This window comes from Manacus vitellinus, unplaced genomic scaffold (assembly GCF_001715985.3).
Source record: "Manacus vitellinus isolate BGI_N305 unplaced genomic scaffold, ASM171598v3 scaffold_5_pilon, whole genome shotgun sequence".
NCBI lineage: Eukaryota > Metazoa > Chordata > Aves > Passeriformes > Pipridae > Manacus > Manacus vitellinus.
The window spans coordinates 20,760,479-20,775,804 of record NW_021940682.1 but is presented as its reverse complement, the minus strand read 5'-3'; the positions used below and the strand labels follow the sequence as shown (position 1 = coordinate 20,775,804).

At 36.1% G+C, this 15,326-nt stretch overlaps 1 protein-coding gene across 4 annotated transcripts in view; it reads left to right on the top strand.

Moving 5' to 3' along the window:
- The window catches only part of TMPO (thymopoietin), a 28,468-nt gene extending 13,415 nt beyond the window's left edge, over positions 1-15,053 (top strand). For 2 of the 4 annotated variants that reach the window (XM_029963560.1, XM_029963561.1), the window contains 8 exons: positions 1,673-1,799; positions 3,420-3,575; positions 5,069-5,169; positions 9,585-9,704; positions 9,813-9,908; positions 10,471-10,581; positions 11,817-11,908; positions 13,169-15,053. In XM_029963560.1, the coding sequence (XP_029819420.1) occupies positions 1,673-1,799; positions 3,420-3,575; positions 5,069-5,169; positions 9,585-9,704; positions 9,813-9,908; positions 10,471-10,581; positions 11,817-11,908; positions 13,169-13,460 (1,095 nt within the window). In that variant the 3' untranslated portion in view covers positions 13,461-15,053. The remainder of the gene's footprint in view (positions 1-1,672; positions 1,800-3,419; positions 3,576-5,068; positions 5,170-9,584; positions 9,705-9,812; positions 9,909-10,470; positions 10,582-11,816; positions 11,909-13,168) is intronic. The other 2 variants (XM_029963562.1, XM_029963563.1) reach the window with 2 other exon arrangements.
- The last annotated feature ends 273 nt before the right edge of the window (positions 15,054-15,326 follow it).

Genomic DNA, 15,326 nt, shown 5'->3' with positions numbered 1-15,326 from the left:
GTTTTGGAACTCTTTTTTCTTCCTTACTGTTTAGGCAGTTCAGTAGTCCAGAAAAAATGCACTGAATATGAAATTTAAGTTAATGTGATACTTGAAATAGTGTTATGACCAGCACATTCAGAAGTGAATAAAAGTCTCATATAGCTCCAGGTTGGTTGTTTTTTGTGTGCTATGTAAGTAGGCTCTGTTGCTTCAAAAAGTAATTTGGAATGGAATGATTGATAAAGTGAATCGTAAATCTGTCTTTAGTCAAATCTATCACTTTAATGACCCTGTACTTTCTTCAGACTGCTTGCAGTCTATTCCAAGAGTTCATGATAATACTTCTTTTCAGCATCTGATTTTAAGTTCATCATGCTGGGATATTCACAATCCAGGAGTTAGAGGAAAATCTGGAGTCAGTTATGTTTGGGAAATCCTCATGCAGTCCCTGCTTAACTTTAAAATACTAAGACACTTGTGGCAAGACCAAGCTTACATGCAGACAAATATTGAACTGGCATTAAGGCCTAGCCAGATACTGTTGACTCATGTCAGTCATCTTAGTGTTTTGGTTCTATCTTACAAAATGCAACAAGAAAAAGACATGTTAATTGTGACTGAGTGTTATAGATTGTTTGTATTTGGAATTTTAGTCTTTGGTTAATACCAGAAAGCCCAGGTAGGTTTGCCTCTGGGCAGCCAAGCTGAGAAAAATAATAAGTGTAGAAATTGCTTCTGTTTATATCCTACAACTTTGAAATACAAATACAACTTATTTCAAAGGAGTATCAAGATCTTTCTTAGTTGAGAGCATGCTTTTTTATGTCTTACCTCTTCACTTTCTTCCAAATTTTGGAGCTTGAAATGGCTGTTATAGTAGTAGGGGCTTCCCAAGTTGAAGAAATGTTATGATCACTCTCTTTGGGTTTAGCGGAAACTGTTAATTTAGGAGTAGCATCTCCGCAGATTATTTTGATAACCATCTATATGTGGTGGTGCATTGCCAACTGTTTAAAATAGTGTTGCCAGAGTTGGGCTTAAAATTTGTAAGAGCTACAGTAGCAGAGGCCTAAACAGACAGGCAGGATTTTGAAAATTTGAGATTGTTTCTGATTTTTGCCTTTCTGGCGCCTCAGAGGGAGTGCTAGGACAAGTAGAAGAGGGGTTTTGAAAAGTTAGTTGAGAGGATGTAGATACTGAAGAACTTGTTCCATATCGTTAGAGGAGGAAATGTTAACCAACTAGGTAGAAAAATGATGTGAAGAAGTACCAATGGAACATAAATATTTGTAGTTTAGTGTAGAGATGGTGAAACAGCTAGAAACTTACTTTTTCAGTCATATGAAAGCAATCCCCTCCCATTGTATACTTGAACTTCAAATTAAAACACATGACCAGAATAATGAGTAAGAGGTGGTTTGTTTTGTTTTGTTTTTTTTACTATAGAGGAGGTCTGTAATGGGTATTTCCTTCCTAAGTAGGAAACTTGTGCATATTTGTTTAGTAGGTGTAAATGTTTGTACTGTTTCACATAACCTTTAGTAGTGTGGGGGGAGGGAGAATATAATAACTTTTTTCTGGGTTTATATGTTTAGTACTCTTACGACTTCTTTTTCCCTTAGAAGAAAAAGATGTGTTCTGTAGGAACTGTAAACACCCTGTCTCTCCTTTCTCCCTCACGCACTCACAGAAAGCTACGAAGAAAACTGACAAACCCAGGCCAGAGGAGAAAGATGATCTAGATATAACAGAGATGAGTAATGAAGACCTTAAAGAGCAACTTGTGAAGTACGGAATGAATCCTGGCCCAATTGTAGGTAGGTCAACTGAACTAGCAAATACTCATCTGTTTAACATATTTCTCACTACACCTCACTTGTGAGTGCTCTAAGCTCCTCTGATACAGTTACTTATTAATACCAGTGCTGTTTCAATACTACTTCCTACTTAGGATGTTTTCATTGAACTATTTACATTAAGACTTGAAGCATTGCAGTGCAGACAAGTCTGCAGTTTGCTCCTCTTGTACTCTAGGCCAGCTGGAGATGTTCCAACTTCTGTTCTGAAGCTCTGTAACTATTAGTTAAAGTTCAGTGCTGGGGTAATTAGGTCTTCTGATACAGAGGTTGAGATCTGGGCCCACGTAAATAGAAAATACATCTTACATAATAACCTAATAGCATTGAAAGCAGAATGAGAGCCGGGAACTTCCCTTTCCCTAGAGCATTTCCTACTCACTGCATTTTGCAGTAATGTTTTGCTTTGCTAATGTTTTTTTTCTGGCCCTTTGAGCCCAGCATTCTGTTCTTTGTGCTGGCCTACATCAGGAGTAGTCCTGACCCCAGCCTAATCTCCTGCCCTGAGCACTCGTCTGTGATGTGGGATCCAAGTGCCTTGCCTTTCAGATTGTGCACTAGCCTAATGGCAAGGGGATTTGATTTCACAACTCTTCAAAAAAAGATTGTTGTCTGTAGCATGCTGAGCCTTCTGTGGAATGTCCTTGAAATCCTAGGGGGATGGAAATGTCAGTGATGGAGACTGCAGTCCTGTATGTATTCAAAGTCTTATGCACAGTATTTTCAGTTAGCTGATTCTGTATGCTTTCCCATGCAACCTGTTCCTCTTGGATGGTATTCAAATCTGCAAAACTCAAGAACCTAGGCAGTCCACTGGAAAGATGTTCAAATTGGGTCTAATTAAAAGCCTTTAGTTCTTAGAGGGTATGGATTCTGTTTCTTGAGTCTGCCACTTCTTTTTAAGGGTGGTTTCCTCTTATCTGAAAAATTCTAAGGTTAGAATTTTTTTTTCTGCAGTTCAGGCACCAGTCACCTCTACAGACTTTTGCCAGCACAGTCCTGACGTGGAAGTGTGTGCTAGACTTGATACCTTTCAAAGATCTGTCCTCAAAGATCAAGGGAGCCAACCTAATGGCTAGGTCCAGCAAACAAAGTTCTGTTGCTGCTTGCTTGCACCATCTCTGATGCTTATTGGACTCAATTTGCCAACAAGGCACAGGCTAAAGTTGAAGGGGCATTAATTCCAGGGTGAAGGAATTAGGAGAATAGTAGTGCAATCTGCATGGAAACTGTTGCCTTTGAAATGTCAGACTCACTAAATTTTTTGTGAGGGCATAACAGCTTATGTATTGCAGCATATGAAACAAAACATGTAAGAAACAGGTAAATTCCCTTTCCATCGATTTCATTTTCATAACTTTCAGTGTACAAAGAGGCCTATAGTTTATCTAAAAATTCTCTTAAACCAAAAAGTTAGAGGCTTAGAGGCAGAGTTATGTACCTAAAGGTATGCATTGTGGGCCATACAAACTGATTAAAAATAAATAATATTCCCAAGGAATATGTATCAGCCAAGTTCTATCAATCAAGTCAGGAAAGATGAAAACTGTATCTTTAGCGTGTATCCTTCCTTTGTTATAGCTACTACTAGGAAACTTTATGAGAAAAAGCTGTTGAAACTGATGGAGCAAGGTCCTGAACTGAAGGAGCCTGTGCCTCTCCCAGCGATTACAACTACTGAGAACACCAGACAGAATGGAAACAGTGATTCTGACCAGTACAGTGACAATGAAGAAGGTAGGACTAAAGTGAAACTTGCATGGGAATGATTCAAATTATATATCAATAATTTTTGCAGTAGAAATACCTAAAGAGGGTATGGCCTTGCTGTTAGGTGAGGCTGTAAGGTACTGCTGTGAACCCTGTGAGTCATGTGCTTCATCACAGAGTACTAGCACAGTGATCCAGGTGCCTGTTCTGGGAAAGTAAACTTTTTGCTACTGAGCTTTTATCCATTTGCCCCAGACTGGAGCCTGTAAATCTGAGAGATAGAGAACTGTGTATTAGGTGCTAAGGTGTTCTTTGCACTTCATACCCAAGTACCACTGCAGTTTTGTCGTACGGTGCTCACAGCAATTATTTACTATGGGATATCAAATGAATGTTTGTTTATTAAACTTTTGTACTTTTTATAATGTCTCACTTATGACTCAATCCCTTTTATGCTCTGTTCCTTATAGATTTAGTTTGGGGTGGGTTGATTGGTTGGTCCTGTGTGTGTTTTCTTTGTGGTTTTAATATCAAGTTTGTATCAAAAAAGTGTAGTGGGGGAAGTGGAACCTAAATCACACCATTTTACATCTTACAAAAAGTAGAAGTATAGGCTTTAAAGAGTGACATGAATGGAATGTTAGATGCTTATTTATAGTGTGGTTTGGTTTTGGGGGTGGGGTTGTTCTTGTTGTTTTTACAGGAATTTCTACGGAGGTAGGATAGAAAGGGTTGAATTACAGTTGGTAATTTGATTGATCTCCCTTGCATGTTTGGACTTGTTTTTCAACTTTTCTCTCTTGCACTTGCAAGGGGGAAGGGATGTTAGAGATTGATTTATTTATTTTTGGGACAGCCAAGAGCCCAGTCACAAGTGACAGCTCCCCCCTTATAGTTACATATGCTTCATCTAATTACTGAACTGTTCAAATGCTGGGGAAAAACCTCAAACCCAAACACTCCCCTTCCACGCCCACCAAAAAAAAAAGGTTTTTATAAATAAACCTAAATAGGTTGGTGTAATACTATTAGAATTTTAGAAAAGCAGTGGAAATAATACATTCTCTTATTGATGACTGCTAACCACTTGCCTTTCTATGGCATCAAAACCAGAGTTTTATATAAAAGGACAAAGCTGACAACATCAAATGATGTTGAAAAGCTTCAATACCCATGATACAATCCATCGTAGAATGGTACTTCGGTTAAAGGAATTGCAATTTGATACCAGTTTCTAAATGGAATTGCTGGATTGGTCAAAGCTTATCTGAAATGTAGAATTTGTAGGACAAAATGTAAATACTTTGGTCAGTGTTTTAAAATAATTTTAAAGTTATTCAGAAGTCTTTGTTCTTCTGCATTTAATGGAGAAACATACCTGTTTCGCACAACTTTTTAAGGAAATGTTAACTCAGACTTTGTTGCCTCTTAAAGTGAATTTTTATTAAAATACAGTAGGTTTCAACTAGTACAACAACCAGTAGTATTATAGAAACTAGTTATATTGAACCTGGTTGCAGATCCGAAGACTGAGCTGAGGCTTGAGAAGAGAGAACCACTGAAAGCACGGACGAAGACGCCAGTAGCACTCAAACAAAAAAGAGTTGTTGAACACAATCAGGTATGTTTAATTTAGTGGCACGTGGAATAGCTACTAACTGCAGGTGATGTGCTCACTAAACACCTTACTACTTTTAACATAATCACATTTGACTAAGTGAGCTCTGCAGTTTTTTTAAAAGTTCTTTCAGAAAGCCTGTTCTAATACAGCATGAAAATCTTGTGAATTAACTATAGGTGCCATTTTTAGCCTGTCTAATAATGTTCAAAGTTTGACTTTAATGTTCTAGTCTGACTTGCCAGCTGCTATAGCACCTCCTAGAGAAGAATAGTAGGCAACCTTAACATGTTTAGTTTTGGAAACCTGACAGGTTTTTAAGTCACATGGGCTGATGTCATCCTGTGGGATGTTTGTGATCAACTCAATTTAATAAAAGCAGCAGTTTCTCAAGAAAAAAAAGTTTGGAAAAAGGGGTGGGTTTTTTATTTTTAAAAAATGTTTTTAAATACATACATATCAAACCATATATATATGTGGTGTATATCTGTGGATATATGTCTGCATTTTAAAATCTGCATTTAAAATCTGTTTAATGACTCATTTAAATATAATACATGAAGTAATGTATTTCAGTATATGCCTAGGTGTGTGTTTGTATACACATACAGTAGCTATCTATATAATATTTTTTCTTCAACTATGTTTGTAGTAGCAGTACTAGATAGACATGAATTTGTTTAAAAGCTGGTCCTGAGAAGAAAAATAGTAAATACCAAGTTTAGATCTGTCTGTATGTACCACTTGTCCTTTACTTATCAATAATATTAGTTCTGTTGTCTTGACAAAAGAGGGATTTTACGGAAGCGCTTTAGATTTTCAAACTGCTCAATTCTGGATTTGGTAGTTGGTGGCTGATGTGACAGTGTGACAGTGTCACGAAATACACTGTTCCTCAGCTTAGGTTAGGGGGTCTTTGTTTTCATCTGACCAATAATAGAGAGGTTTTGCTACAGTAAAGGACTTGTATAGAAAACATTCAGTAATTCAGAATCTGACTTGTTAATTGCTTGGTGTATTTTAGCAGATCACAGTGACTTTTCTTAGTACTTCGTGGTAAATGCTAGATACTTGCAATTTAGATAGTAAAAGCATGTTTATATACACACACTATGAATGTCTCTTAAAGCAGGTAATATGCTTTACCTTATTATTTTCTGTGTGATCTTGAGTAATACAGTAGAGTTATGGAGATTTATAAGTAGTTCTGCTTTTTTAAATTGGATTTTTAGAGTACAAGCTGAACAGATTTCACTTCTACAAATCAAAATACACATGTAATTCAACGCATCAAATGTTCCTTACTTTATTCAGGCAACTTCTGCTCGTGATGGTCTTCATAATGGACATCTGAATCTTTAGATTCTTGTATTTTAAGAATTACTTTTTTTCTAAATTGCTATTCAGCCAGAAATCCTTGCCAGATTCAGTGTAATAGAGATATTTAATTCTGCTATGAACAAACAAAAATTCTGGTCTTCAGGAACCCACTTACAGAATAAAAGGCAAGAGATATATAGTGAGGTATTTTTGTGACATTTTCAAGTGATGATTGTTTACTAAATTTTTGGTCATTCTATTTCACTGTATTAATATTATGTTATTACCCATTTTGTCTTGCAATCTTACATGTGCAGTCTAGATGCAATATTTTGCAACTTACGTATTTTAATTACCAGTAGTTAATCAAAGGAATATCACTTGATTAATCAAAAATTGATCTAATTTCAGAATTATGTCTAATTCCTCAGAAAATGTAACTCTATTTTTTTAAACCTTTTACCTTTCAACTCCTGATCTCTGTGTTAAAAAAAAGAAACCAACAAAAAGCGACATATGAAAAACCCCTAACAAACACCCCCACTAACCCCCCCAAAAATTTTCTTGAAGCCAAAACCAGCTCAATGATTTTGGCTAGCAAATGTGTGCAGTTATATATTTGATGAGAATCAAACCTGAAGATGGAGAAGTTTGGAGGTTTTTTCCTTCTTCTGTGGAATCAGATCTTAGGTTTTCAGCTAGTATGTCAAGGGACTATACTTGTTTTGCAGAATTATTGCAGTTGTCATGCACTGTGTGGCATTGGCTTAAAGATTATGAGGCTCTTAAGAGTGGTGGGCAGTGTGGTGTGAGCAGATTTCCTAGTTACTCCTAGGTCCTGTGCAGCCCTAGTTTTAGCCCAGACATAGACAGCTGACAAGATTGTCTGTCCTTTGGCAAGGATAGGTGTTGCTTTTCTCTTGAGAAGAGAGTGCAAATAGATAGTCACTAAGCAGACTGCTGCAAGAGAAATTGGGTCGGGAGGTTGAGCAGGCTTATGGGCCTTACCAGTTAGTTAGTAGTGGAGGGCTGGATGAACTTTAGCTCAGCTGTTTGTCTTTAATTATGTTTAATTAGCTCCTCATTGCAGCTGCTGACGTACAAATTTTATGTGGCATACACCCAATAAAAAGCTTTGTAAATGATAACTGAGGTGAAGTCATAATCTGTAGCTTTGCTGCTCGTGAGTAGTATGGCAGTTAAAAGCACATGCTGAATAGTGCTTGCATACCACACCATTGTAGCTTCTCTGGTTACCTAGGTGTCGGTGTACCTAAACAAGCGTTACATTCTTATAGGACTAGAGGCCTGCTCAGTTGACAGTGAGGATAACCATAACTGTAGGCAACAATTTTTCTTTCTTTTCTTTTTTTTTTTTTATTATTTTGTTTGTTGACTATGCTCTGCTGAAGTATGGTTGGGTTGTAAGCAGTAGATTCTTGTTTTTCCCTAGACTCTTCATGCAAGAAAAAAATTGAAACTTGGTACTTAAAACATATGACTGAAGCATCTGGAGAACACAGAGAGGCAGTTATTAGTGAAGTACTTTTAACTTTTCATTAGAAGATAAGTAATTCCTAGTCAAACAGTCTGGAAGGGGGAGCTCTCCACTATTAGGATGAGAGAATTGTCTTACTGCCTTCTTTAGTGGACTGTGTTTGAGTAGAACCACTCTGAAATTAGTATTGTTCCCAAAGCTTCTAAAGAACACCTCTCTAATAAAAAGTGTATGAGGTTGAGCTGGGGAGCCATTATTGTAGGTTGCAGATTAAATGTTTCTTAAGGAAGAGAGGACAGTGTCTGGTGAATATTTAAAGAGGGGTTGTAAGATGTTTCATCAGAAGTCTGCTTAAATGGTAAAGAAATTTTGAGAATTAGGCCAAAACCTACAATTCTGTATAAAACACCTGAATCTGCTGGGACCTGAGGTCTGTGCATTTGTTTTTTTAAAGTACTTCAGTGACTTTGGAATAAAGTGAAACACTTGTGCTCCCTCTGCTGGGTATGTAGTTGCTGTAATATAGAACTCATCACAGAATCATAAAACTGCTTAGCTTCTAGTTTCACTGTCCCCTCTCAATAAATAAATACTTTTCAGCCTGTTCTCTCAACACATTGTTTTGGGGCTGATGGTGTTCTAGTGAAGTTATTTCTGCTGTGGAACCAGTGTGTGTAACTTTGATCAGAACTGTGTGACTTCCAAAAACTTGGTAATACATCACTGTATGAGGTGTTAATTTGCAAAGATTTCAGTTATAACAAAGTAACAATTTTTATTTCTAAACTTAACCAAATAAAAAGGAAAATCTTATATGTAATCTAGAAGAAGCAGGCCCTCATCTCCCTTTCCCTCCTGGGATTAGTTTTGAGGAGGATATTTTCCTTGAGCATAAAACTTGAAAGAAAGCATAGGGAGTGATCTGTGTTTGTTAGTGGCTATAAGAGTTTGGCGATTTCTGTTGTTACTTAGATTTGTAAATATTTGTGTCAGGCTTGATCTTTTAAGGCTATTGTTATGTGAGAATTTTTAGTTTCACCTCTCTATGTGGAATCTTTTAAGATTATAAAGTATCTCTGCATGACCCCTGTGGAGACCCCTGGAGATTAGTTCCTGTTGAAATGTAGGTGGCTGTGCATAAACCATTCCTATCTCTGCTTGAGAGAATAGAGCCCTATCTGTGTAGAGAAGAAGGGGATGCTTTCTGCTTATGTTCACAGATTTTTTTTTGTGTGTGTGTGTGTGTGTAGGCAGGTAATGTAATGGGCCTGAAAGCTTCATGTTGTCTGCCTATGACTTCATGTGACTACTCACAGTATTAGTTAGCTCACTCTATTGCAGTGAGCAAATTAGCAGTTTTTACTGTTGGGCATTATCTACTCAGTTCTGTATTTAAACAGTAATGTGCTCTAATGTTGTAAGTATTGTGGTCAACTCTACTAATCTAGCAGGCTATTCATTATTGAATGTATTAGGATCCATTTTTTTTTGATCGTAGACATGTTTTGGAGTATGCATGCTATTTTAGCTTTTGGTTGTGAGTATCCAATGTTGGCAGCTGGTTTTCATGTATGTGATCATGTGTTTGATGCTTGAATAGACCTATTCTCAAGATGAAGTTACTGAGACTGTCTGGACAAGTGGATCTTCAAAAAGTGGACCTCTCCAGGCATTTTCTAGGGAGTCTACAAGAGTGTCAAGAAGAACACCAAGAAAAAGGGTGATGAGAGGCTTATTTTAAGACAAGCTTTTTTTTCTTCTTCTCACTGTTAGGGTCCCAGTGGCTATTTTATTCAATTGTTTTCTTTTGTTTGTTTTAAACAAACAGGTGGAAGCTACAGCACAGTTGCCTATAGATGATGCTGTAATATCAGAGAGTACTCCCATAGCTGAAACTATATTGACTTCAAGCAACGAGACCCTAGTAAATATGCTTAGTAAATATGTTTAATCAATGGTGCAAGTGGCATTCTTCTGTAATGTGTCTTCACTGACAGAATCATTCTGTTTTGGACAGATGAAAGACTGTTTTAAGGAAAGTAAGACTATTCAGTAGTCTTGAAACTACATATTCAGTATCTGGTTTAGTACCTAACGCTGTTCACTTTGAAATGGGACTAGGTAGACACCTAGGTCCCATCTGATGTCTTCTTGGGGGGAGGGTGGAAAAGAACCAATTTAAAAGCTTAGATATTTTTCTTAATTTATTTAAGTACATGCAGAATATTTGCTTTTAAGTTTGGCTTTTCTCGTGAACTAAATAGCTTTTATGTTTCTCAATGGCTTAAAAGAAACTGCTTGGAATGATAAGCTGTATGTTTCCTGTGCTTGTTTCGGAGTATCTGTTACATAACCTTCTTGAGTTAACTCCTAACATGCATATATTCAATGCACATAAAGGTTTTGTTGTTTGGTTCTGCCACCTTGCCCCCTTTCATTTTGTATCTTGGCTGTCTCTGAGTTTGAACAATTTTGAATCTCGGCAGGTTGTCAATAGGGTGCCTGGAAATTTCAAGCATGCAGCTCCTACGCTGTCAATCAGTGAACTCTCAGACATGCCCAGAAGAACACCAAAGAAACCACTGATGACAGCTGAAGTAAATAAATTAAAACTTAGATTGCTCTTGCTTACTCTTTGTGAACAAAATTCTTGTGTGTGTGTGCTTACTTCTGAGTACAGAGGGGGGTGGAGGATGTCATTGCCCAGGTGACAGTCAATCTAAATTAGTGTTGTCACATGACATGAGAGAGTATAAACTTATTTTTATCTTCCTCTTTCAGATTTGTGGGGGGTGTGTGTGAAAATCTTTTTTTTTCTTTTTCCTCAGACAAATATGTTTTGATGTGTTATTTCTCTGTTTGCTGCTCTTTTTCTGAACAAAATAAAGATTTTGTTTTTCTTTTAAATTCTTTGAATAGCTCAAAATAGAGCAGAATTGGGCCATCTACCTTTGATCTTGTAGATCAGCCTATCCTGAAAAAACACAATGTGCTTTAATTTAGGGAATCAAGCAGTAGGATTACTTTAGACCAAACACCTGAATTAAAAAAAGCATCTGTAGATTCCTGTCAGTTATCAAGACAGAAAATAATTCTTTTACTGTTAACCTATTCAAGCTGTCAAAACTATATCTCTTGGAGAACTGTCTAAAGCACCTGCAAGTATATGTAATTCTGTTACTGTAATACTGTAATATTGTGGAATTTTACATTGCAAGATAATGCTTGTCTGAATTTAAATGGAGTTCATTGCTTTGTGTAGTTACTGTAGATAAAACTTCTATTAACACTTCATTTACAATATGACTGGAACGTAGACTTATTTATCAAATAGAAGGTTGTGGGAAAACTTGATGTTCTATTCCAAGCTGCTGATGTTTTTTTCTATCAGTATTTTACTGTGCTATTACAGCATGAAGAGACAGATTACCCACAGCAGTGCCTTTTTAATCATGTTCACTACAACCAGTGTTGTGATCTGCTCAACACAGCCATGATAGAGGTGACGGTTAAGTTTTTGGTTTTTTTGTTTTTGGTCATCTACATCATTGGCTGACAGGTGTATAGTATGCATACAATATATTCTTTATCTTAAAGGAAACTGAGGAGATCTCTGAATGCTTTAAGATACCAAAAGTGACCAGACTTCTGCCAATAATTAAGGTCAAATGAAATTCTTAAACCTAAGAATTAAACTTCTTGGGTATCACTGGGTGACTCATTCATTCTTACAAATTGCACACGGTTGTGGTCACTGAGATAGCTATGCAGATGCTTTTTGTTTTTCTTTCTGCTTGGTCTGCTTGGCCTCTAACTGTTTTTGGCTTCCTAGGTGCTGGAGAGAACTGCTACAGAAGAAAGAGTAGAAAGGGATATTCTGAAAGAAATGTTCCCATATGAAGCATCAACACCTACAGGAATTAGGTATTTCTAAGGTTTATGGGGGCTTGTTTGTCAGTTCTCTTAAACCAGTTTAAGCTGAATTATATCAATATAATCTTTTGATTATATTGATAGATTTCTGAGGAACAGTTTTTGCGCTTTAGCTCAATGACATTTTTGGTGGCCACCTAGTTCTTCGGTTATATATACAAGTTTTGTTAGCCAAAATAGCTCGTTCTTTATTTAAATTGGGGGAGGGAAAACAGAGTAGTACTATAATAGGAATTATTATTGGAACTTCTGGGTGCTGGAAGTTAAAGGGAAAGGGCTTTTTTGTGGTAATGACTTGCAGTATTTAAGTTTTTGGCTAGATGCAACTCCATTAGGCCTGCTGTTAAATTAGTGTAAAAAGTATATTTGAGTTCTCTTTTGCAAAGCCAAAAAGAATTTTCACATACCCTACCTTTTTCTTTAAGTAGCAGTCCTGTTGTAGTCAAAGATTACTCTCAGTATGAATAAGATGGCATCTAGGAAGGGCTATTACATTTTTGTGTGCAACTTTATATTTAAACAAAAATTGAAGCAACCCTATGGTTAATTAGGCAATTCAAAAAACTCTGCCCTGTTTAGAGAATGAGACAGTTTCCTTGTGTTAAGATGTGAAATCATCTTCTTTGTTTCCAACATATTAATTTTAGCTTCAATTTAAACTGCAATTACATAAAGTCTGAACAATAAGGAAAATATACAGTACCAGTTACTGCTACTGTGGTGTATTGCTGACTACTCAGGTTTGCTTTCTCTTGTTTTTGAGGTCTAGTTAAATCTATACCACTTTTAAAATAAAAATTATGCATGTACACTTCTTGTCTCTAAGGACTTGGCAATGTATGTGGTTTTTTTTAATCCTTACTGCTTTGTCTTCTGGCTCTGTGTATTGGCTTAGCCATTAGAAGATATTTTATTGGCCAGAGATAATCTTATGTTTAGAAATTCCAGCAAGGCTGCGTAAGTGATCATTAAAGAAGCAAATAGAGACACTTCCTAGAGTTTTATTGCCAGTTATGCTCCTTTTATGTGGATAGGGTAAAGTGACATTTGAGAGTTTTTTAAGGGGTGTTTTTTTGAACACTGAATGATTAACATATCTATGATTTCTGTTTTGGGAGTTTGCTGGATATTTCAGGTACTGAATTCACCAGAAATAATTTAGTTTGTTAATTATACTAAAACTTTCCTGTGTACTTTAGATTGCTCTTTTAAATATGCAATATTTCAATCTGTTTTTTTTTTAATTAACAGTGCTAGCTGCCGTAGACCAATCAAAGGAGCTGCTAGCCGGCCTATAGAGCACAGTGACTTCAGAATGGATGAAAGTTTCTCTAAGTATGTTGAAAAATATGGTACCTCGGCTGACATCAAGTCAGAGAAACTACCAACAAAAAAAGAACGGTCCATTCCCCTGTGGATAAAAGTTCTTCTCTTTGTTGTTGTGTCAGTCTTCCTGTTTTTGGTTTATCAGTCAATGGAAACTAATCAAGGAAATCCTTTCTCTAAATACCTGAATATTGTCTCTCCGGGCAGTGCCAAATGAGTATCTTTCTGAAAGGCACACCCGATTTGATCTCCTATTTTTAATTGTAGAGAACTCTTCTGCCCTCTCATCGGCTCAAGGACTTCTTACAAATAATGTGATTGGAACTTGATAAATTGGATAAATGAAGAAAGATAATATTAAATGGACATCGGTAACTTTCTGGACTTTGGACTAGTAGGAGATCACTGCCATAGGAGTAACATTTTTTTAAATCTTTGAACTTTTTGTAGGCTTTATTTTTTTAATGTGGACATCATTTAAATTCACTTTTGAGAAAATGTATATTTGTTTTTGCAAGAACTTGGAAGCTGAGAAGGGCAAAAATTTAGTAAAATGTGAAGCTGTGTTTTTAAAGCTTTTCCTTTGTACAGAAAAGAAGTTGTACTTCTATCTCTAGATTATAGTGGAGAAGGATTTTAACATGGGATAAAGGGAAATGCATTTCTGTATGCATTTTTTCAGTAACGATTTGAATTTGATCTCTTAGGGTGTAGAGAGAGTACAACAACAACCTTTTCTGTAGATTACTGTAACTTTTTAGTAAATGTAACTGTAAACCTGTTTGCATTTCTGTAAAAGTCTTAGTATCATATTAGTAACTCTGTTTAAGTGTAACTTCATTTAAATGTATCCCTTCATTTTAGTGCTTACAGTGTTGTAGGAACTGAATACAAAACTAATTGGCAAGAGATGTCTTAGAGGAACTTATTTATTAGTAATGTGTGGAAAATAAAAATTGCATCAATATAATTTGCTACTAAAATACTTTTTTGGGTCAAGGTTATCTGAAGTAGTCTAAATTCCAATTTAAGCAGTGGTCTTTTTTCTTTTTTAAAAAAGCGAGGTCTTTCCAACACAGCTTTATGTGATTATCTTTGAGTATTCATGTAGAGAAGTATTCTCAAAGTGTGAAAATTCCATATGAAGTTTTATTCTTGTATGAAGAGGGCATTGCTGCATTTTCTGCTACAGTTTCATCTTCTAAGGTGAGATTTACTACTTTCATGCAGTTGACTATTTTTCTCAGTGGAAGCATGCTGAAACACTCTCTATTGTGTAACTTGGTTGAGCAGGCAGCTGACTTCACTACTACCAATGAAGAGTGATAAGCAACAATTTTTTTAAAGTGAATGTATACATTTTTGGTGTGCTTAAATCTGCAGCATACAGATGTTAAGTCTTATTGCTTGGTACAAAATTGCAATAAATCATACTACTTATTCTTAAAGTGCTACTTATAAAACGCTGAGAACATTAGTTAATAGTCAATATCTTTTTACTCTAGGTACAATTATTGTGTAGACTATAGCAATGGGGAAGCTTTACTTTCTGTGAACTTTGGGACAAACATGGTAATTTGTAGCAAAGCAATAGTTTTGGGGTTTTTTTCCTGTTTAATGTTTTTTTTTCCTTCTAAACTGCTTTTTTGAGTAATCTAAATAGCTAAACTTGTGTCCATCCTATAGAAAATTGTAACATAAGACATTCACTTTTGGTGTCAAAAATGCAGAAAAATAAAATGATTTTAATGTGTGTGGATTTTCCTTATCAAAATAAACGCATTGCTGAAAGGCAGGAAAAGCAAGACAACTGATGTATCAGTGGTGTCATTTTGTGCTGCTACAGTCTTCCGTACTGAAAAAAAAAGTTAAAAATCTGATAGTAAGATCAGTTCATGTCACTTGGCGGGAGGAATATTCATCATTCTTGCACAATAAGAGTTTTGCACCGTAATCCTTAAGCCTATGTTAGACCTTTAATTTGGATGGGAGGAGAAACTAGCCTTCATTTGCTTTTCAATGCTTAAGGAACTTCCTTCTCACTTTAAATTCTCTCTCACACAACTTTGCTGCATGTTTTAAC